General features: G+C 42.6%; 3 protein-coding genes and 1 long non-coding RNA gene across 4 annotated transcripts in view; 1 reads left to right on the forward strand and 3 right to left on the reverse strand.

The window, feature by feature from the left end:
• The window catches only part of oxtrb (oxytocin receptor b), a 121,936-nt gene that overhangs the window by 91,226 nt on the left and 7,168 nt on the right, over nucleotides 1–23,542 (reverse strand). The window contains 2 exon segments of the mRNA XM_074645387.1: nucleotides 20,637–22,415; nucleotides 22,417–22,628. Of these exon segments, the coding sequence (XP_074501488.1) occupies nucleotides 22,353–22,415; nucleotides 22,417–22,628 (275 nt within the window). The 3' untranslated portion in view covers nucleotides 20,637–22,352.
• LOC141773504 (tripartite motif-containing protein 16-like) lies at nucleotides 361–2,464 on the forward strand. The gene has a single exon (XM_074645367.1). It carries the CDS (start codon nucleotides 391–393, stop codon nucleotides 2,056–2,058), a length of 1,668 nt encoding a protein of 555 aa, XP_074501468.1. The 5' UTR covers nucleotides 361–390; the 3' UTR covers nucleotides 2,059–2,464.
• Nucleotides 5,622–13,899, reverse strand: LOC141776530 (ral GTPase-activating protein subunit beta-like). Its single transcript, XM_074650181.1, has 15 exons — nucleotides 13,882–13,899; nucleotides 13,812–13,826; nucleotides 13,036–13,184; nucleotides 12,227–12,393; nucleotides 11,791–11,894; nucleotides 11,538–11,693; nucleotides 11,210–11,395; nucleotides 10,950–11,108; nucleotides 9,032–9,155; nucleotides 8,803–8,919; nucleotides 7,776–7,879; nucleotides 7,584–7,686; nucleotides 7,311–7,365; nucleotides 7,098–7,237; nucleotides 5,622–5,893 (listed from the first exon to the last, which is right to left on the reverse strand). The coding sequence occupies exons 1-15, from the start codon at nucleotides 13,897–13,899 to the stop codon at nucleotides 5,721–5,723; spliced, it is 1,770 nt and encodes a 589-aa protein (XP_074506282.1). The 3' UTR covers nucleotides 5,622–5,720.
• LOC141773517 (uncharacterized) lies at nucleotides 14,051–16,981 on the reverse strand. Its single transcript, XR_012595147.1, has 4 exons — nucleotides 16,959–16,981; nucleotides 15,665–15,726; nucleotides 14,338–14,419; nucleotides 14,051–14,187 (listed from the first exon to the last, which is right to left on the reverse strand). It is a non-coding gene; the product is annotated as an uncharacterized LOC141773517 (long non-coding RNA).

The raw sequence follows: 23,542 nt of genomic DNA on the forward strand, positions 1-23,542 counted from the left end.
GAAAGCCAGCATGCTTTTCTGGCTGTTCTGACCCACAATCCTCTGCACAGCAGATATATTGTATTCATACTGCATGCAACAGTACGTACTTTGTAAGGGCAGCTGCAGTGTACTAGAAGTAAAAAGGAAAAGTATGTGATTTGGGACGTAGTCAGTCGTGCTGCTCCTCGTCCTGGAATGATTCATAGCTTGATAACTCCTCCCTCCTCTTCCTGCTCTCAAACACAGACTGCTACACTCGGTCCTCTTATTTCCTTGTTCCCTCCCCTTCAGATCGACAGTTTGAAGGTGGGTGTAACCAACATAACACATGATGATTACATCACAGCTCAAACTAGTGTCGGTTCTCAGGAAGTGAAACTCAGACAGTCGTTGCTACTGAGAGGTGAAATGGCGCAGAAAGGAGTTCAGCTGGACCAGGAAGCAATCTCTTGTTCGATCTGTCTGGATCTACTGAAGGATCCGGTGACTACTACCTGTGGACACAGCTACTGCATGAACTGTATTAAAAGCTTCTGGGATGGAGAGGATGAGAAGAAGATCTACAGCTGCCCTCAGTGTAGGCAGACCTTCACACCGAGGCCTGTCCTGCTGAAAAACACCATGTTAGCAGTTTTAGTGGAGGAACTGAAGAAGACTGGACTCCAAGCTGCTCCTGCTGATCACTGCTATGCTGGACCTGAAGATGTGGCCTGTGATGTCTGCACTGGGAGGAAACTGAAAGCCTTCAAGTCCTGTCTGGTGTGTCTGGCCTCTTACTGTGAGAAACACCTCCAGCGTCATTATGACTCAGCTCCGTTAAAGAAACACAAGCTGGTGGAGCCCTCCAAGAAGCTCCAGGAGAACATCTGCTCTCGTCACGACGAGGTGATGAAGATGTTCTGTCGTACTGATCAGCAGTGTATCTGTTATCTCTGCTCTGTGGATGAACATAAAGGCCACGACACCGTCTCAGCTGCAGCAGAAAGGACCGAGAGGCAGAGAGAGCTGGAGGTGAGTCGACTCAACATCCAGCAGAGGATCCAGGACAGAGAGAAAGATGTGAAGCTGCTCCAACAGGAGGTGGAGGCTGTCAATCGCTCTGCTGATAAAGCAGTGGAGGACAGTGAGAAGATCTTCACCGAGCTGATCCGTCTCATGGAGAAAAGAAGCTGTGATGTGAAGCAGCAGGTCAGATCCCAGCAGGAAAGTGAAGTGAGTCGAGTCAAAGAGCTTCAGGAGAAGCTGGAGCAGGAGATCACTGAGCTGAAGAGGAGAGACGCTGAGATGAAGCTGCTGTCACACACAGAGGATCACAACCAGTTTCTTCTTAACTACCCCTCACTGTCACCACTCACTGAATCTACATCCAGCATCAATATCCGTCCTCTGAGCTACTTTGAGGACGTGACGGCGGCTGTGTCAGAAGTCAGAGATAAACTACAAGACGTTCTGAGAGAGAAATGGACAAACGTCTCACAGACAGGGACTGAAGTGGATGTTTTACTGTCACAACCAGAGCCCAAGACCAGAGCTGGATTCTTACAATATTCACGAGAAATCACACTGGATCCAAACACAGCAAACACACTGCTGTTATTATCTGAGGGGAACAGAAAAGCAACATTAATGAGACAACATCAGTCTTATCCTAGTCACCCAGACAGATTCACTGCATGTCGTCAGGTCCTGAGTAGAGAGAGTCTGACTGGACGTTGTTACTGGGAGGTGGAGTGGAGAGGGGGAGTTTATGTAGCAGTCGCATACAAGAGTATCAGGAGAGCAGGGGAGTCGTATGAATGCTTGTTTGGACACAATGATAAATCTTGGGCGTTACTTTGTAAACAAAACAGTTATATATTTTTGTACAACAAAGTCGAAACCCCCGTCTCAGGTCCTCAGTCCTCCAGAGTAGGAGTGTACCTGGATCACAGTGCAGGTATTCTGTCCTTCTACAGCGTCTCTGAAACCATGACTCTCCTCCACAGAGTCCAGACCACATTCACTGAGCCTCTCTATGCTGGACTTTGGCTTTATGGTTATGATGGAGACACTGCTGAGTTGTGTAAACTGAAATAGACAGAAGTCATTTAAGGGTTAAATTCAGTGTTTTAACTCTTAAACTTCTCTGGTGTCCATCATTGTTGCTGCAGAGCTGATTTGTGTCTGGACCGCAGAGGACCAGCCCTACAAACACTAAAGTGTGTCACTGACTGACTGACTGAGTGATGAAGTTACAGGATTCATCAGCGACTGTTGCAGGTTCCTCATTGGTTGTTGCTCTTTCTAAATGAAAAGCTGGAGAACAGTTCAGTGTTTATGTTTTCTGGGGATTGTGTCAGCGGTTCATTGAATCATTACATCGTGCTGTTGTTGTGCATGTGCTATTGTTTATAGTAGTTTAAGTTACGTTACGTTGTGCTTCGTATTGTGTTACCACCGTGCATTCACACCAAGCAGGAAGCACATTAGCAAGCCACACGTCGCTACTGCGGTATGAACCCAAAATAAACACACTGTGCTGTGATTTAATATCAATAAACGGATCAAAATGATGCCGAAATAACGATAATATGATGTTGATTTGTAAAAAGAGTGAATTCATGCTTTGTCGGGTCTGTCCGCAACACAGCAAGCAAACAACTTTTAAAATGCTTGTTTTCTGAACGGAGTCCGGATCGATCAGTGCCAGGCTATGCTAACATTGTAGCTGCTCCATCAACACTCCATCTAGGAATAAACACGGCAGCAACAACATCAGTGATGACGTCAACTTTGTAAGTATGTATATATTGTTACACACCACTTATATGATGAATGCTTTTGATACACATGCTTTAATAAAAAGCTGAAATGCTTGTAACCTGCAGACTGTATGTCATGATGATACATTTACACCTTGTATAAAATGTATAATATACTGACTAGTAAATGTCACCATTTACTATTACTGAATGCAATTTGATCATTATAAGTTGTCTTTCAATCAAATATTAAGATATAAGTGGAAAAAACTGTTCATAAAACATGATAGACATGACCACTGATTATTTGTGTAACAATTGAGCCACAAATTCACATCCTGACCAGATACGGTCCAGACAGATACTCGCTTTAGACTGAGTCTTGTTCTTTTCATGTCTTCACTGCACAGAGATCAGCTGTCAATCAAACATTATGGGCTCTACTTTGTAAACTTCTCTGTGCTCTAAATGTTTGATGAATATTAGTATATATATATATATATATGTGTGTGTGTGTGTGTGTGTGTGTGTGTGTGTGTGTGTGTGTGTGTGTGTGTGTGTGTGTGTGTGTGTTGTTGTTTCTCTTCCACTGCACGGGTCTTAAAGGAAGGTCTAGTGATTTATTTCTTATCATAGATATTCTGTTCTCATCACTTTTTGTAAAGATATCTAGAATCACATTTATTTGTCGGGCAGACTAAATGTTGTCGTCCAGATCGACGTACAAACGAGATCCTAAGATGTTTAATGAAACTGTAATTATCATGATCATAATCAATAAGGAAATCATTATTCTCTGTTACATCGCTGAGATTCTGCTCAAACAAACTGATTGTGTGGATGAAAATGAATCTGTACGTGAAATCACTGAACAAGAGTCATTTAGCAGACTTTACTGATGGGATGTGTGAACAAACTGAAGGTTTCTATAATCAATAAACAAGAATGAACTAAGTCTTTTCTTGTCTTTTTTCCAGGGTATCATACAAAGCTGATGGAGTAAATGTGACTAGGAGAGAATAACTGAGGCAGTTTTCCTCCTGAAACACCACAAAGTCCAGTGTTCATGTTTAGAGTCAGTCAGTCTCTGTTAAAAAACAATCTAAAAAAAGATTAAAACTAAAAGGTAACATAACTTATTAGTTGTGACATGAGGATTTTGTTATCATAGTTATTGAACACAATCACAAGTTCATATATTGAATACAAATTCCAACTTCTTTCCCCACATACTGATAGAAGAACGCTCTTTTTCTCCACTTCAGCTCGTATTATTCCTCTGACGATACGCTCAACACTTGTTTCTAGACCGTGTTCAGAACGTTTTATTTTCACTGGGCTTGTTGTCTCCTCTGTATAACCACAGCTGTGGTGCTTTGGTGATTCTCTGAGCAACCTGGAGAGCACACAAACGGGACTATTGTTTGTTCTTCATTCAAACCGTATCATGCAGCTTTAAACACAACAACTGTTGTGGATTTATGGCTTTTTAAACTGGTTTGGATACATGAACGAAACCGTCTTGCCACATGGACTCTACATCTCTTTCTTTACATATTTACATCTCTTTCTTTATGTGCATTTATTTTGTTTGTTGCAATACATGAGATTGATTTAAAGTGTGTATTGATCAAATCTCTTGGATTTTTATGTAAAATGCATTACAAGAGCCACAATGAGGTGGATCACCAGACGGCACTGATTACTTCCAGAGTGAAGACAGGTGGAGCTACAGCTGACACAGATGACGGCCTGATTACTGAAGGATGCAATCGTCCAATAGGATGCTTCGTGTGTGTGTGTGTGTGTGTGTGTGTGTGTGTGTGAAAGCTGTATATAAAGTTGTTTCTGACACTCGCGTCTGTTTGACGTTGGTGTCGGCAGAGATGTTGGTTTTTGATTCAGTTTAACACTCTTTGACTAAAGACAACAACATAGAAAGAGTCAAGTCTATGTAGTGTTCTCCTTTTCCAGTTTGTTCAGAGCTCCAAAGCCTCAAACACATATCTGTTGGGGTGAAAGAGCTTCTTCGTTTCATTATCTGAGCAAAGAAAAAAGCCCATGCTTAAAATGCTGTTAGATAACTGGAAGTTTGGGGAATTTCTTTGAGAAAACTTAACACTTTTTTACCATGATGACTACTGTGGGTTGTCAGGCTGATATATATATATATATATATATATTTTTTCTCTCTCTCTCTCTCTCTCTCTCTCTCTCTCTCTCTCTCTCTCTCTCTCTCTCTCTCTCTCTCTCTCTCTCTCTCTCTCTCTCTCTCTCTCTCTCTCTCTCTCTCTCTCTCTCTCTCTCTCTCTCTCTCAGCAGCGACTTCAACTATTCTGTTTGTCTGAGATTGACAAACAGAAAAAGGACAAACACACAAGCACATTTTTAAATCTGTGAATGGTAAATAAAACATCAGGTTGCCATGGTAACAGTGGAGCTGGTTGTTGGTGTACAGCATAGACTGTATAGATAGATGGACGACGAGTCTCCACTTCCTTGCATTGTAAAATGAAGCCCAAATATCTCGGATATGGGAGCAGCCATCTCACGCTTTTGACATCATTTGGAGCCAGAGTCTGTGCAGTTGTGATCGGGGAGCTGGAGCCGCGATATCTTGGTCGCGCCCACACACCCGACCGACCCAATCACAAGCCGAGCACGGCCGCAGCTTATGATTGGCAATCAAGATGTTTTGGCTTCAATTTTGGGGAGCTGTCATGTCGTCCATCTTTATATACAGTCTATGGTGTACAGTAGGTAGAGGTTATGGGGGGTTGGTCAGAAAGGTCAAAGGTCGGGGGGTCAGTCAGAGAGATTAAAGGTCAGGGGGGCCGGTTGGAGAGATAAAAGGTCAGGGGTCGGTCAGAGAGGTTAACGGTCGGGTCAGTCAGAGAGGTTAAAGGTCAGGGTGGCCGGTCGGAGAGATAAAAGGTCAGGGGTCAGTCAGAAAGGTTAAAGGTCAGGGGTCAGTCAGAGAGGTTAAAGGTCAGGGGTTCAGGGGTCCTGGAACAGGGCGGAGTAAAAGGCGGGTTCAGAACGGCGGCTGCGGTAGCGAAGGATGATGTCATTGATCATGTGCTTCCTTCTGACATGGGATGGAAGGGCAGAGTCACTCTCTAACCGTCGCCGATGGCAACAGTTGATCACCGTCTCTCTAACCAGGAAACCTGGAGACAGAGAAAGAAACAAGGTCTGTTTCAATAGTGTTTCATTCATGAAAATACATTCGTTAAAGGTTTTTGTCCCACGATGAAGACGAGACTAAACTGACTACTTTAAACAATAACCAACTAAACCTCCAGACTATCGAGGAGATAAAAGACGGACGGTTATTATTTTTATTTATATGTATCATTTAATAATCCAGATTATCTTCATCTGTAGGAGGATAAGTACAGCTGACCTTCACAAGATAGCATTATGGTGCAGTGAACAGCTGGATAGTTGGTGCTATCGTCATCCCTCCGAGCTTTAGCATGTAGATCGACTTCATGTCATCTAAATATTCAATGACTGTAGATGTCGTTCACAGTTAAAGAAATCCTCACCCCCAAAATGGTTATTTGTATATTAATTACACGCATCCCGCGTTACCTTGAATTCATGGAGAAAACGTTGCTGTTCTTGCTTGCCTCCACGGTGAACGAAGAATCAAATAACGGACAAAAGTGTGGGGGCCGCGTTTAACATCAGCAAAACTAAATCAAAACATCCGTTTATAAACTCTCACACAATTCGTGCAGTATAATCCAAGTCTCATTTATCTAGTCGCATGCTCACTACTTCACAAATGCATTTATGTCGAAAACGCACAAACAATCTCACGTTTGCACACGCGTGCTACACGTCCCTACGATTATTATTCATGCAGAAGTGTTTTAAATAGTAAGGTTTTAGCAAAGATGCATGTGCTTGGGAAGTAGTGAGCATAAGACTGGATAAATGAGACCTGGATTATACTGAACAAGTTGTGGTTGTAGTTGTCTTCGTTCGCCGTGGAGGCATGTGAGAAAAACTATGTTTTCTTCATGAATTCAAGGTAACGGGGTAAGTATTTGATATACTAATAATCATTTTGGGGGTTGAAGTATTCCTTTAAAGGTCTGGGCCCAAATGAAGCAATGAAGGTTTTACTTCCATTCTGGTCTTCCATACCTCTAGTGACCATACCTTTTTGCTCCCTCCAAATTTGGGGGGTCTATTTGCCACCTCTTACAACTTGTCACAATCCAATATCTATTTAGTTATTTTCAAGTCAGGATTTTGGTTAAAGCACACCACTAATATTCCACCTAGTCTACTTCCCTCTGCTATTGATCTCCTCTATGTGGGGACAGACAGACAGACAGACAGACAGTCAGTCAGACATACCCAAAGACCTCTTGCTGACCACACTCCCGCTGACCAATGGGACAACCAAACTGAACTTGCTGGTGGTGTTTCCATGGAAATGGATCCGGTAGAGTCCAGTTTTCAGAGGATGGACAAAGATCAGCTGGACATTTGACGCACTGACAGACAGAGAGACAGTTTTGTCATTAATAAGACTGAAGCAGTTTGTTACAGTGTATTTGGATGTTTCACCTGGTTGGTGTTTCTGCCTTCATCTCTGACAGCAGGTCGGACAGAGGGAAACTCTCTGAAACACAAAGTCACAAATTTGTTCTCACTTCATCACTCCAGAAAACTACGGCTTATTGTCACTCCCCAATCTATTTTGGACTGGTTTATTCTGACCAAACAACTGATCTCATCTGGCTGGGTGCACTCAGTTATACTGGTACTAGTTAGACACTGCTAAATAATTATAATTACTAATATAACTACTTATTATAATGTTGATATAAAGTTAGTTACCGATATCCTCGAAGCGTTCGACCCAGACTATCAGGAGTTTGGATTCAGAGCCGACAGATGACAACACAAAACGAAAAGACTTTGTGTCTTCAACTGGAGAACTCTGGACAAACAGAAAGGTCAGAGACTGACAGAAATAAGTTAAGATAAGTCATAACGACATGAAAAAGCTTTTATTTTGAAGGTCCATACTGTGGGTTGAGGGGCGGAGTCTTGGCTTGGCTCAGAAAGACTCAAGTTGGATGGCAGCTCAGTCGGAGGCTCCGCCTTGTCTGGACTCTTCGACAAATCAGCCGCTTTAAACAAAACAAAAAGAAGAATTAAATAAAGTAAAAAGTACCACCTTTCCTAAATGGTACCACCTCTCCTTATATGATACCACTTTTCCTTATATGGTCACACCTCTCCTTATATGGTCACATGTTTCCTTATATGGTACCACCTCTCCTTATATGGTCACATGTTTCCTTATATGGTACCACCTCTCATTCTATGGTACTACGTGTCCTTATATGGCACCAACCATAGAAATAGAATAGGAGTAGAACGGACATTGAACTGTTAGTTGTTAGCTTTTATGGTGACAAAAGAACATGCGTCATTGGGGCCGTAAAGTGTGGTCGCAGCTCGTTGGTAGCTTGTCCTTCTCCGAAGCGGCGGGGAGTGAGGCGGAAGGACCGTTGGACTCAGCGCTGCCGCTGGCCACCAGCCCACTGTTGCCTTTCAGCAACTACTAGCTATCTAACTGGCGGACAGCTGGCAAGTTAGCTAGCTTGCTAATTCCGCCATACTTTAATACCATACTGGTAACAGAAAATGAGGCGAACAAAGTTGTCACTCATATGGCGATAGAAATGTCCTTTATCCACTGAGACAACAGTGTGTGGCTGAAGCATTAAGTCGTTAAATTGTACTCATTTACTCTGGCTCTCTATGCTTTCTAACATGACTTACTACTCCACTGCTGGTTTGAATCGTTATTGCAAAACCACACCTCAGTGAGTCCGCAACTGGCCATTAGTCACTTTGGTCTATACGGAAATGAGCCCGCTACAACGTTGCAATGGCAACAGTACACATAAAAATGGCAGCCGTTCCAACCACCCTACTACATTGGGAATGTCCGTCCTACTCCTATTCTATTTCTATGGCACCACCTCTCCTCATATGGTCAATACAGAAGAGTTTAGTGACTATTATTAGATCATCAGACACTCACTGTATGATGATGAGGGGACGATGAAGGTGATCTCTGTCAGAGCATTGGCGTACATCAGGACGAACCTCTCTCCATTAAACACGCCCCCTCCACTGCCACCCAGCACAGCAGGGAATTCTGGAAGACAGAAAACAATCAATCAACGATCAAGACGAACAGAGTGACCTCAGGTAACCTCTGACCTCTGACAGTGTCCTGTTGATGAGAAGTGACCAATCAGAGCACTGACCTGAACTGTTGGTGTTGACCCCGCCCCCCTGTCGTCGCCCCGCCTCCACCGGCTGACCAAGAGATGACAGGAAGTCGAGGAAGTGAGACGGGACGCTGCAGCTGGACCCCACGTTCGTCAGGATCTACAAAGAGACGGACAGGTTAAGCCAAGTTCACACTACACAGCTTTCAAAGTGGTGAGATGGCTGTACTGTTCACACTACACAACTTGCTGTCTTGTAATCGGGAGACTTGAAGTCGTTGTGGTTTTCACACTCCATTTTGTCACGAAAAGAACATTCAGGAAGTGATGTTATCATTGGCACGTGTTCACATAATAGCCTATTTCCACACGTCTTTACTATTTCCCCTATGAAGATCAGTCGCTATGTTTATTCATGCAAACATCCAACATCCTATGTGCAACAATAACTCTGGTGCGTGTTGCAAATGCTACACATAGCACACACAGTTACAGGTGACCCATCCCCCTGGTTTCCCCTCAACCTGTGTCTTGCGCTCTCATTGGTTGTAGCTCCCCGACAGACTCCCCAACATGTCCAGATATTTAGCATGCTAGATATCTGGAAAGTGTCCCCGATGCAGCATCGAGCCTCTCAGCTTGCGTCCTTGAACAGTTCTCATACAGTGCTCGAGCGCCAAACCAATTATTTGCCTCCCATCTGGGGCTTTTTGTCGGGGAGCTCCAAAAACTGTTGGCGAGTGGAAAATCAGGGCTAAAGTCCTGTAGTGTGAACCAGGCATGATGGTGTCCACACGATCCGTACTTCCCCGCTTCCCAGTCATTGTCTATGAAAGCAGCCGTGCAATGTATTCTGGTAGTGGGGTGGCTGCTCCTCATTTGCATAAAGTTGAGGTCTAGGCTATTTTATGTAAATCAGGGGCGTCTGTTGAGACTCGCCACTTTTGGAACTCCCGAGAAATGTTTAAACTAACTGTTGTCGATCTAAAATAAAGACAGATTCAGCAATTACAAGGCTTTAATCTTGCATACTGTACGTTTTCATAAACACATTTCGTTAAACTATTTTCGTAACATAAGAGAAAAAAGTTTCTGAGCCACCATGTTGGTTCCGGTTTGAAAGCTGGGAGCAGCAGCCCACGAGAGAAAGCGTTCGTCCAATCAGGTGCCTAGTGGCAGCCGATCAAGCGTCCAATGCTTGGAAGCGAGGCGGTGCCTCACGTCTGAAAACGCCACTGTGGACACGTACCATAAGAGACAGAGACAGGCCAGAAGGACCACAATACCAACCCAATCAAACCAAACCAAATTATCAACCAACAAAAAGAAAACTATGTCACGTATTGGAAGGAAACAACTAAAACACTATTAAATGTGATCTAAAGAGAGACTTCACATTAGCAAATTATCTGACCACAGTAAAAAATCCTAAATTAAGAAAAGCTTTGACTATGTACAGACTCAGCGAGCACAGCCTAGCTACAGAGAAGGGTCGGCATAGACAGAGCTGGCTACCAGACGAGAGGCTCTGCTCCCAGTGTAACAGACAAGACGTAGAGTCAGAACTTCATTTCCTCACCTCATGCCCCAAATACCAGGCTCTGAGAAATGAACATTTTCCCAATATAATAAAAATACACCCTGAATTTGAACACCTAACAGACGTAGAGAAACACCCATATTTACTTGGGGAAATACCCAAATGTGAGAGCAACAAAAACAACATCAACACAAACACACTAACAACTTCCCCAGTCTCTCTCAAACAAACAAGGGTTAATTGTTTTCTGCTATTTTCTTGATTTTATTAATTTGCACCTTTTTCTTTATAATCTCATTATTTCTTGACACTTTGACGATATTGTCATTGTTACACTCAGGCCAATAAAGCATATTGAATGACCTCAGCAGCTAACAGACAGACAGACAGGTGAGACAGACAGGTGTATCTGACCTCAGCAGCTGTCCTCTGTCCTGCTCTCATGTAGAACACGAAAGCAGAGTCAAAGTTTCTTGACGGCAGCTGGTCCAAACGTCTCAGATCCTCAGAGAAACCTGGAAGGGACGAGTCCAGAGACACCAACTGAGCCGGGACACCGCTGGTACCTGGATTCTACAGAGGACAAGTGAGAGGCAGACAGGTGAGACAGACGGGTGAGGCAACAGACAGATCTAAATGAATCAATGAATCAATCTCTGTCCAGTCCTCAGTACCTTCAGGGTCTCAGGTGTCAGCAGGCCCAGGTGGGACAGGAAGAGTCTCGCCGTCTGGAAGTTGGTAATGGGAGGCGGCGGCCTGCAGGTCTTCATGACGACCGATCGCCCGCTCACCTGCGGCCGAGCCTCGACCCGTCGCTGCCTCTTCAACGCTGCTTGCAGACACTCCAGCTGCTGCTGCACCTGACGGAGGAGGAGCAGGAGTTTGCAGGTGTTAATTCTTTACAGACAGACAGGTAAAGAACACCTGTCTGACTTTAATGTAGCTTCAGAAAGTTCTGTGACATCCAGCAGGATCTGGATCTGGGTTGACCCAGGTTCATACCTCCTCAGTAACGGTCTCGTGCAGAGTTGGAATACTCAGATCTGCTTTAACTGAAGCAACTCTGTCCATGTTTTCAGGAAACAGCTGATGTTTGACACCACATCGTATCCCAGCATCCTCCTGGGCTAAACCGCGCTGTTCTGGGATCAGAGTTTGCTAAAGTAGATCAACAGACAGGAGAGATAAAACACTGATCTCAAGCCTATTATTATGTATTTTATTGTCATATTTTGTCATTGATGGGAGTGGTCACCTGTGTGTCGGTTCTTCCCTCTCTGGGCTGCAGGTGGAGCTGTAGAGTCCATGTGTGACCTCCTGACGGTCCTCTGATCAGCACTGTGATCGACGGACATGGCGCTGCACACACCATTAGACACATTAGGATTTTTTGAACATTAGGATTAGTTGATTGATCGATTAGTCGATCAACAGAAAGTGAATCAAAAGCAACATCAAGAAACAAAAGAGCAGCAAGAGGAAGTTACATCAGCCTCTCAGTTTGTGTCGTCAAATGCTGTTAAACACTTTTGAGTTCATTTAGAGATTATTTTGATTTTGTCATGTGGAAATGTTGGACTGATGATGACAGGGGAAAGGTCAGGGAGCTTTTTGGTTTCATTGTGTTCCTGCTGTATGAGCATCTGTGTTTCCGTCTATATCTGGTTCAGGATCAGTGAGTCAGGACTGACCCTGTTCAGGTCCCTGTGGTTGTTCCAGCATGGCCAGGATCACTGAGCTGTCCACCACAAAATATCTGAACTTCTTCACACTGCTATCACTCATGGTGGAGCCAATCAGAGCGTCCTCATCCAGCAGGCCTCCAAGGAATGGGAAGGCCCCCGAAACCTGCATAACACTGAGATGTGAATAAAGATCAGACTGGTGCAGATACTGTTCAGGATTGGCCCGACTTTAGCCCTGAATCGGTCCCCCCTGACTAGTTTTAGAGTCAGGCCGTATCTGGTCTGAATCTAATCTGAATTATGTCTGAATCTGATCTGATCTGCGCATGGCCACTACAGGTTAAGACAAGGCAACTCAAACCTGCTTCACGTCAGGGAAAGATCATGGTCTCGGTTCAGAAAGAGCCTGTAGTGGCCTGTTATTTTCCAATCCATGTCCAAATTGCAACAGTCACAGATATCGCTGCCTTCATTTCAGCTCATTTATTTTCACATTTTAACTTACAACAAATATCAATGACGTGAGATCAAAGACTGTACCGATGTCCCACTCTACACAAGTACACTTAGTCTCACCACTTCCTTCTACCACAGCTGATCATCATTATCATATTAACCAGATATATACACAACTAATTGCACAAACATTATTTCAATAATTCAGCAAACTGTGAAAATATCCTTTGTAACCAACAGGCCAAAGTACCGGATGTGAACTCTGGTCTGATCACTCAAGTGATTAAGGTAGTGGAGATGAAAAACAGCTCTTATTTTAAAACATCTAGTACCTTTACATGTGTGTTTGTTTTGCTCACCAGCTCAGCGTGGCCTCTGCAGCCTCCTTCACCCTCAGAGAGGCCGGGTTCAGTTCTTTCTCCTCTTTACACCTCACTTCCTGTTCCTGTCTGGACTTACTGCCTGCAATCCCCAATTCTACGATCTCCAGGATCTCCAACAAACACTCCTGAAAACAACATAACTGTATATTTAATACACGCAAACCACAGTCCTGTCCCCATTTCTGTTCACCCTCTACACCTCGGACTTCAGCTACAACTCCAAGTCCTGCCACCTGCAGAAGTTATCCAACAACTCCGCAATTGTTGGCTGAAGGACGCTGAGAAAAGGAGCGTTGTGGACTCCTTCATTGAGTGGTGTGAGCGGAAGCACCTGCAGCCTAACACTGGTAAGACGAAGGCGTTGATGGTGGACTTCAGCAGGTGGAAAAGATCGTTGATCGTCTTTGTGGTTGTATCATCAGATCTGCGGCCGCATGTCTTGAACACTCGGGTGAAGAGAGGAGCAGAGCTGTCAACTGATCACCACCTACAGTACTGGTGAGTGGGATCAGATGGCGGGGGAGGCTGCCAGACAGATCTTGTTAGGGTGAACTGGGAACGTCTGGCTGAGGCCCCTGTCTGTGAGGTCTTTAACTCCTACCTCCAGATGAATTTCTTATACCTTTAGTAACTGATTGATGAGTTACCTGGCTGTTTGTTACCTGTTGGTTAGTTAGTTGGCTGTTAGTTGTCTGTTGGTTAGTTAGTTAGTTGTTAGTTGCCTGGCAGTTTGTCACCTGTCGGTTAGTTACCTGGTGGTCGAGCAGCTCTGGAGTGAAGCGGAGGAGGACGACTGCACTGAAACACGATGTAACAACAAACTGAAGTGACCGCTCGCATCCTCTCACTTTCCTCCACACTAACCTTCACCTGCAGGCCAACAGGAGAGAGTAACGTCACAGTAACGTTTGCAGTTAATGGTGTGTGTGTGTGTATGTGTATGTGTATGTGTATGTGTATGTGTATGTGTATGTGTATGTGTGTGTGTGCCCACCTTAGCCAATCCTCGCAGTACTTCCAGTGCAGACAGACAAACTGCTGAGTCATTCCTCCACTGAGCCGTCAGACGCTGAGTCAGCATGCGCACAAATTGAACCCACAGGATCGATGCTGCGTCTGACTGAACGGCTGGTTACCATGGAAACGTAAGCACAAACATGAACACACAGACAGACACACACACACACACACACACACACGTAGATTTCCATGACAGGACGATCAATGTTATAAAAGTCAGTTAAACTTAACTAAAATCCAATCAGCATAGTTAACTACCGGTTCCTCTGGTCCATCTATTTGCACTGGTTCCCCCGGTCCATCTGGGTCTACTAGCTCCTCCTTGCTGAGACTCAGTTTCCTGAAAACAAAAGTAGATGAAGTGTTTCGGTTTTTCCTGATAGTAAAAGACAAGGGAAAAGTGAGCATGGCTAACATACCCCCACTCACTGCTTGATCCCTACTAAAGTAGAGCAAGAGGTTTTGCCCTTTTGGAAATTTTTTACAAATTTTGGGCACCCTGGACTTCTAACCCCCAAAAGGCACAACTAGACCACACTGTCAACCATCATACCAAATTTGAGGTTCCTAAGTGAAATAGTTTCCGAGTTCTGCTCCGGAAACGAAAGTGTGACACACAAATGGACGGAAGGACAGACAGACGGACAGAAGGACAAACACGCTGAGCGGTATATATTAAATTATATTATAATTATATATTATATTATATATATTTTTTCCCCCAACCACATTGTCGTGGGGGTATAAAAACCCAGAGTAACAGTGTAAAGTCCTGTTGGCGCCACCTGCAGGCTGATTGTTGGATTTAAATCAAATTTAGTAGTTTAAAGGTGCTATTGATAACATTCATAACATTCAGCCACTAGATGTCGTATTCTCCCTCTCTCGTTCCATTGCATTCACTTCAAAACAAGTCGTTGTCAGGCACTGACCCTCAATCTCAGTCATTTATCCGTTTTTTCCACACTAACTGATGACCCAGAGGTACCACGTGATACCAACGTTGTTATACTATCGGCTCACAAGCCTTGTTAGAAATGAGAACCGAACGTCAGATATCTCCCACGGAGATAAACAAAACATGAATTTTGGACCAGCCAACATTTTTTAAATGATTCATTCACAATCACAATATTTATTTTTTCATGAAAAGCCATACTTTTCTTCAGCACTTTTCTAAAAGCTCTGTGGATGGGTTTTTTAAAAAAAAAATTTATATTCATCTACATAAATATGTTAATAATAAGACCTCATGAATATTATCTGAAGTCCAGGGATTCCATGAACACCACAAACATTACAAGACTGAGTGAAAGACAACAAGACACTGTGCAGTAAAGATCATTAAGAAAATGTGTAATATTAAAACAACAAACCAGAATTTACAATATGACATATAGACGGTTCTTTTTGTTTATGTTCCCTCAAAAGAGGCTGAATAAAACGGTTAACTGTCAACCTGAAAAGTGTTCCTATACTCATTAACATTCAAAATCTGATTTCTGTTATGTAATGATGTTCATCTGATCCGACATATTGTGTCAGTCGAGTTTCAGTAGATGTCAATAGATGTGAGTGGACTCACCTGCTGAGTTTGTCCTGCAGCCTCTAACAGAGCCGAGTCCTGAACCAGGTTCAACATGGCCGCTACACAGAACAGAATTCATTCAGGCTGTGTGAACGCGGAGAGTGTAACACAGTAGAGTCTGACAGAATGAAAACAGTAGAGTCTGACAGAATAACAAACCCACAATGCACTGCTACATGTTTCACAGATAGACACAGAGCACAATTGCTGAAGCCTAGTGGTGGCTGTAGCACTTGCATCTTTCACTCGCCAATAACCTTAAACTTTAAAAATGAAAAAGAAGAATTAAAAAACATAAACGGTTTCTGAATTATGGGTAGAATGTGTTAAACAGAGGAATATGGTTGCGCACCAACGACAGAGCCGACTATTTTTATTATTACCGTGGTATGGTTTCAAATGTGCACCATTATCCTGCAATGAGTCTGTGTGTATAATACAGTTTGCATTCGTTCTAGGGCTAAAGAACGAGTGTTGTAAAGTCAAAAAAGTCAAACTTAATTGAAAAAAGATAAATGTAATCATTTCCAAAACTCACAACATGTTTTTATTAAACAAAATATTCTGCTTCAATTCTTATTTGTTGGCGTTTAGCCTTTCAAAAACAACATTTCCACTGCAGTCAAAAAACTGTTCAGCTTGCCGGCGCACACGAAGGGAGGCACCACGGACGGAGGATTATCCTGCAGTGAGTTTGTGTATAAAACACGGTAATACAGTTTGCATCTGTTAGTACAGCTTCGAGCTTCCTTTGTGGCTTATAGCGGCCAGTCTAGTCAGTCTAGTGGTCAGTTGATGTGACCGACATTGCTTTCAACTCTAAAGCAAACGCAGGTTTCAGATTTCATTATATAAAATGTACTAGGCTATATAACATCGCTTGTGTTATAGTGGAATTTGGATAAATCAGAAATATGCAGTACATATTATATTTGCAAGGGCCTTAGCTAACTACAGTAGCTTAGCTAACATAGCTAACATTAGCTAACAGCTAACTTCATCATCATCCACCATCATTTTAGTCATCAACTGCACCCCTGCTAGACGTACGGTGCTAAAATAATTCTTTGACATGCTTAAATCTAATGTGTTTAGCTAGCTAAAGGCATGTATTATAGTGTTTCAGCCCTTGGTTGCATATTGTGGCACTGATTGTTTTTCCCCTCCGGTGGGAGTGGTTTTAAACTTTAAGCAGAAATCTATGACTGACCCCGTATTATCTGTGTGTTGGAGGTGAATGAGTGACTGAATGAATCAATGAGTGAATGAATGATCAGGATGTGAAACTGACCGAGTATTAGCTGTGTGTTGGAGATGAGTAAGTGACTGAATGAATCAGTGAGTGAATGAATGATCAGGATGTGAAACTGACCCAGTATTAGCTGTGTGTTGGAGATGAATGAGTGACTGAATGAATCAATGAGTGAATGAATGATCAGGATGTGAAACTGACCGAGTATTAGCTGTGTGTTGGAGATGAGTAAGTGACTGAATGAATCAGTGAGTGAATGAATGATCAGGATGTGAAACTGACCCAGTATTAGCTGTGTGTTGGAGATGAATGAGTGACTGAATGAATCAATGAGTGAATGAATGATCAGGATGTGAAACTGACCGAGTATTAGCTGTGTGTTGGAGATGAATGAGTGACTGAATGAATCAATGAGTGAATGAATGATCAGGATGTGAAACTGACCCAGTATTAGCTGTGTGTTGGAGATGAATGAGTGACTGAATGAATCAATGAGTGAATGAATGATCAGGATGTGAAACTGACCCAGTATTAGCTGTGTGTTGGAGATGAATGAGTGACTGAATGAATCAATGAGTGAATGAATGATCAGGATGTGAAACTGACCGAGTATTAGCTGTGTGTTGGAGATGAATGAGTGACTGAATGAATCAATGAGTGAATGAATGATCAGGATGTGAAACTGACCCAGTATTAGCTGTGTGTCGGAGGTGTTGGTCTCCGTCTGCAGAGCTCCAATCAGAACACCGATGAGACGGGGCTTCAGAGACAGGAAGCTACCTGCTGTGACATCATCACCACTGAACCGCCCGTCCAATAACACCTGAACACACACACACACACACACACAGCTGACTGTTACTGTATCTGTGGTTATTAATGGGTGTTCTTACTTCACCTGTGAGGTCCAGGTCAGGTCTGCACAGGTGTGTGTAGGTGTTTAACAGGGTGGATAGAAGCTGACCTCTGATTGGACAGATCCAAACTGCAGAGGGAGGGGCAGCAGGGACAGCAGGACCAGGATGGAGGCTCGCCTCAAATCCACCGGACTCACAAAACTCTTGAACCTCAACAGCTCTCTGGGCGAGAGACACACACAGACAGAGAGAGATTTACCTGCAGTCACACTTGTCTGTACCTGTAGGAGTAGAGTCAGTGATTGTATGACTACGTCAGGTGTTGGTTACAGCCTTCATGAAGACATTACTGCTGGATGATTCAAAATGTCGCCTCCTTTAGGTTTCAGATATGCAGTTTCAGAAGTAACTAAGTACTAAGTACTTTACTTAAAGGTCACCTATTATGCAAAATGCACTTTTCCATGTCTTTTAAACATCAATATCTGTCCCCAGTGTGTCTACAGGCCACCATAGTATCATAAAAGACCATCCTCTCTCTTTTTCTCCTCCTCCGTTTGTCCGGAAATGGGTGCAGAAAAAAAATTTGCTTTTTTCCTTGTATCTTGACGTCATTAGGGAATGCAAGTCACGTGAGGGTTTCCTGGTCGAACCAGAGAGAACCTTCAGTAGCTGACCCCGGCCCACAGCGCGTCACTGTCTCTCCTCCTCAACCTAACTTGAGCAAAGTAGCTCCTACAGTTAGTCTGCAAGAACCAGCAGAACAGGCTTCATGTACTCCCATCATCTAAATATAACATGTTCATTCACAAAGGCTTTATGTAATTACACTGTTTAAACAGATGATATTTATATATTATATATATTTGATGTCATGCATGTAGCAGATTACAGGTAGTAAATAGTGACTTGTAAGCAACAAAACACATTTCTGTTTCACAGTCAAACTTTATTTGAGTAGACAGATGACAATATTAATTATTCACAGCATTTGTAATCATCCCACCTGTTAGTTAGTTATGTTAACATGGTACAGGAGAAAGTCTTCAGCTCTGGTAAACTATGGTAAGCTAAGCTCCGGTGGTCTGTAGTCATGGTAACACAGAGACAGCTACTACTGTAAATAATATACCATTACTCTGATCTTCCATACATTTATCTTTTAGCAGAAATAATGAACTGACTACTGTTTCACATCTTCTATTTTCCACCCTGATGGTCGCTGTGTTTACACACCGTGTCATAGCGGTAGCATGTAGCTAACCCGTTAGCATGTAGCTACATGCTAACGGGTTAGCTACATGCTACCGGGTTAGCTCTGTATCTCCATGTAAACAGAGCCATCTGCTCTCAGCTGTCTGCTCTCCTCTGGGATGATTCTGTCGGTCATTTCTCACAGATGGATCTGTAAAGACAGACGTAAAACAGAGTGTATGTTTACGGTTTACAGAGTTGATGCATGAGGTAAACACTGAGCTAACTAACAGAGATATAAACAGCATTATTTACCTGAGAGAAACCGTCAGGAAAACCTGGAATCTGGACCGCAGATGTTCATCATGTGTCGCCGATTTCTGATCAGATTCCTCCGGTAACGTGCGCTGGGTGAAGTTTCTGGTTTATAAACTTTAAAGTGGTTTATAAACTTTATTCTAGCTGCTATCTCTCCACTCGTCTCTCTCTCTCTAGAGAGAGAGAGAGAGAGAGAGAGAGAGAGAGCTTCTCCGGGAGGGAGGGGGAGGGTGACGCTGTGTTGTTGAGGACGTTTGATTAACAGAAAACGCTGACCAATCAGAGCAGAGTGGGAGGAGACAGAGGCTACAGACACAGAAATCAGCACTTTTGGAAATGGGCTGAAACAGAGGTTATAGAGACATGCTGGAATGCATGATCTGATTGTTTTTTTGAAAAAAAAACTTCAGAGACATGGTTTGGAGGTGTCTGAGACCTATAATAACTAGTTTAAATGGAGTATAATATGTGACCTTTAATGACACTTATTGAAACTGTATGTCAAAGTGAGTTCCCCTATTTCACGTAAAAGCGTCTCCCTGCGGATGTTGCCCAGAACTACAGCGTTTTGTTTGATGACCTTCCAGAAAATATAAAGTTAAAGGAATTTTAAAACACACCTAATAAGCCAAGAATACACATTGACTGATCCAGATACTGAAATTCTCCATATGTTGAGTATAAACAGTTGGCATAGTGCCTCGTATCTACAGCAACAGAAACTGAGCAGAAAAGCAGGACTATTGTTGGAGTAATCAGTGTGGCCACTAGGGGGAACCATTATTCTAGTTTGATCCCAGCAAGATTAAATGTGCTGCCTGAAAGTCCAGGTACCTGATTACAACAAAACATCAACCACCTTGAAAAGAACAGATGGATTTGATAAAACATGTAGACACACACGAGGAGCAGTGGAAACTATTTACAAAGTGAATTACATATTACATCATAAAGGACAAACACTGTTTGATTTGTAGCACATGAAAGTCTGCTGAAAATATTGAAAACAGCCTCCTTGCATTCCTTATCCATTTCCTGTTGTGTTGTTACTAGGGCTGTCAATCGATTGAAATATTTCATCGTGATTAATCGCACATTAATCACACATTTTTTATCTATTCAAAGTGGAGTGGACAAATATGCTTGTTTATGCAAATGTATGTATATATTTATTATTGGAAATTAATAACAACACAAAACAATGACAAATATTGTCCAGAAACCCTCACAGGTACTGCATTTAGCATAAAAAATATGCTTGAATCATAACATGGTAAACTGCAGCCCAACAGGCAACAACATCTGTCAGTGTGTCAGTGTGCTGACTTGACTATGACTTGCCCCAAACTGCATGTGATTATCATAAAGTGGGCATGTCTGTAAAGAGGAGGCTCGTTGGTACCCATAGAGCCCATTTTCATTCACATATCTGGAGGTCAGAGGTCAAGGGACCCCTTTGAAAATGGCCATGACAATATTTCCACGCCAAAATTTAGCGCAAGTGTGGAGCGTTATTTAGCCTTCTTCCCACAAGATAGTATGACATGGTTGGTACCAATGGATTCATTAGCTTTTTTAGTTTCATATGACACCAGTATCTTCACTCTAGCTTTAAAACTGACCCATCTACAACCTCCGAAAAATCAATTGTATTAAAAAAACTAGTGGCATTTAAGCGAATTTTGCGTTAACGCGTTATTGACAGCCCTAGTTGTTGTTACAATGGAGATGTTTGGATTAAGCCAAACCTCAGGAGTGGGTATTAGCTTAATAAACCTTTATATCATTCATGTATATCAACATTTTGATAATATAATAAAATGCTTGTACACAAAGTAATGCTGCTTTAAGGGGGGAAACAACCATTACAGTAAGTGAATTGGTGCCCATTTGCACCGAACAAAATTATTTTTGTAATGTGCCACACTCCTACCTTTATATTGTTTTTGACAGATTTGTCAAAAAAAGAATGTCATTGCACAACATTAATATAATAATTGTGATAATTACTTCCTCTTTTAAGGTCAAATCAGGACAACAACATCAAGACTTCAACAAGACTTTTAGGGGAAACTACGCCCATTTCCAAAATTCATACATGTTATTTCTATGGTCTAAGACAGTCCAAAAAATATTAGTAAACATGAACAACTCTATCCCAAATCCAAAAACTAGAGGCTAAAACTCAAAGTTGTGATATCATAGGGTATAAAGTCTGGAGCTGCTCCATAGACAATGAATAAGAGACTGATTTTGTGGACCCACCGAATGTTTGTTTTCTTTTTTATACCCAAGTGAGCTTTTTTCTAATGTCATGCTGTCAGTTGTGAAACAGAAAATGTTCCCATATACTAAGATCATTCCCCTGGGTGCCCTCAGTGTCATCTGTAAACATCTCTCCCTGCGCAACATCAATAGCATCTAGACTTTATACCCTATGACATCACAAGTTTGAGTTTTAGCACTCTAGTTTTTGGATTTGGGAGAGAGTTGTTCATGTTTACTATTATTTTTTGGACTGTCTTAGACAATATGAATAACATGTATGAATTTTGAAAATGAGCGTAGTTCCCCTTTATAGCCTTGTTGAAGTCTTGAAGTTGTTTTCCTGATTTGACCTTAAAAGAGGAAGTAAATATCACAATTATTATATTAATGTTGCGCAGGGAGAGATGTTCTAGATGACACTGAGAGCACCCGGGAATGATGTGAGTATATGGGAACATTTTCTGTTTCACAACTGACAACACGACAATAAAATAAAGCTCATTTGAGGATAAAAAAAAAAGAAAACAAACATTCTGTGGGTCCATAAAATCAGTCCCCCATTCATTGTCTATGGAGCAGCTATAAGCAATATAAGTGATATGGAGCAATATAACATGTGCAAGTGCGAAAGGAGTCCAAAAGGTAAGTGGTGTTTCGGGAAAGTCAAGGGCACACACAGTAGTGTCTATTTAGCTCATTGTTTTTGAAAACAATGTTGCAATGGCCACTGCGGTGCTGCTGCAGATGATTACATGGCTGAAATGGGGGACTCGACTACAGGAAGCCTGGATGGCTTTCAGCTGGCTCCCTCAGGGTCCAGGTCCGCCTGTGCTGGATGTGTGTGTGAGGCTCCTCTGGCTGCTGATCTCTTTGATGACGCACGTGGACGAGTTGCTCTTGTGCGTGCACTGTCGATCACAGCTGCAGGAGGAGGCTGTCAGGTACTGTCTACAGCAGCAGAAGAAGTACTGCGTCAGGTCCTGGAACAGGTGACCAGCAAAGAACATGTAGATCCAGGGGTTACAGCAGCTGTTGAGACTGGCCAGCAACATGGAGATGATGAAGGCCACGTCTAAGGACAGAGACAGAGAAGAACATGTGCTTGATATTTTTGTAGAATTCAATAACGCACAAATCCGCAGCTGAAAATTGTCCCAGACAAATGTACAATTTCCTCCTGTTTGAGTAACATTTATTGAAAAACTTTTTTTTAAATTAAACAATATATTTGTGAGTCATCTTTAAAGATTCCCATCCTTGGTAGGATCCCATGGGTTTCAGGCTGTGTGGCACAGGCAGGGTAGAGAAGTCAGAGAGCACTAAGAAATGGACTAAAACATTGTTGCTTTTGGCCTTTTCATTGGGTTTGCTGACAAGGACAAACATACAGCCAGCCTATCTTTTAAATAAACCTTGTCTATGACAACCTGGCCAGGTTGTACCCTGCCTCTCACCCAGTGCATGCTGGGATAGGCTCCAACCCCCTGCTACCCTGAACAGGATAAGCAGTTTAGAAAAGGAATGGAGGGGTGAATCCTTAAAAAGACTCTAAAATACCAGTTTTTTCCTCGTTTCCAGGAAGATGTAATCTGGTCGTGGGCTTAAGTCCAAATTCAGTGTGTGTGTGTGTGTGTGTGTGTGCTTTGTTTGGTCTTCAAAGCTGCACTTTTAAGTGTTTTAGCCATTTATAGCAGCAAGGCTGTGGGGATGGTCCAACAATTTAGTCCAGACTTTAATATCTCAACAAATATTCAATCTGTTACCATTACATTTTGTACAGACATTCATGATTCCCAGACGATTTGTTCTATGACTTTAGTGATCTCCTGACCTTTCCTCTAGCACCAACTACATGTTGACACTTTCGGTTTTCACTGAAACCTCTCAACAACTTTTGGATGGATTGCCATTGCCATTGCCAGACATTCATGGTCCCCCCTGAGGATGAATTACAATAACTTTGACCCCCTAACCTTTCATCTGGCT

Source organism: Sebastes fasciatus, chromosome 1 (assembly GCF_043250625.1).
Source record: "Sebastes fasciatus isolate fSebFas1 chromosome 1, fSebFas1.pri, whole genome shotgun sequence".
Classification (NCBI taxonomy): Eukaryota; Metazoa; Chordata; class Actinopteri; order Perciformes; family Sebastidae; genus Sebastes; species Sebastes fasciatus.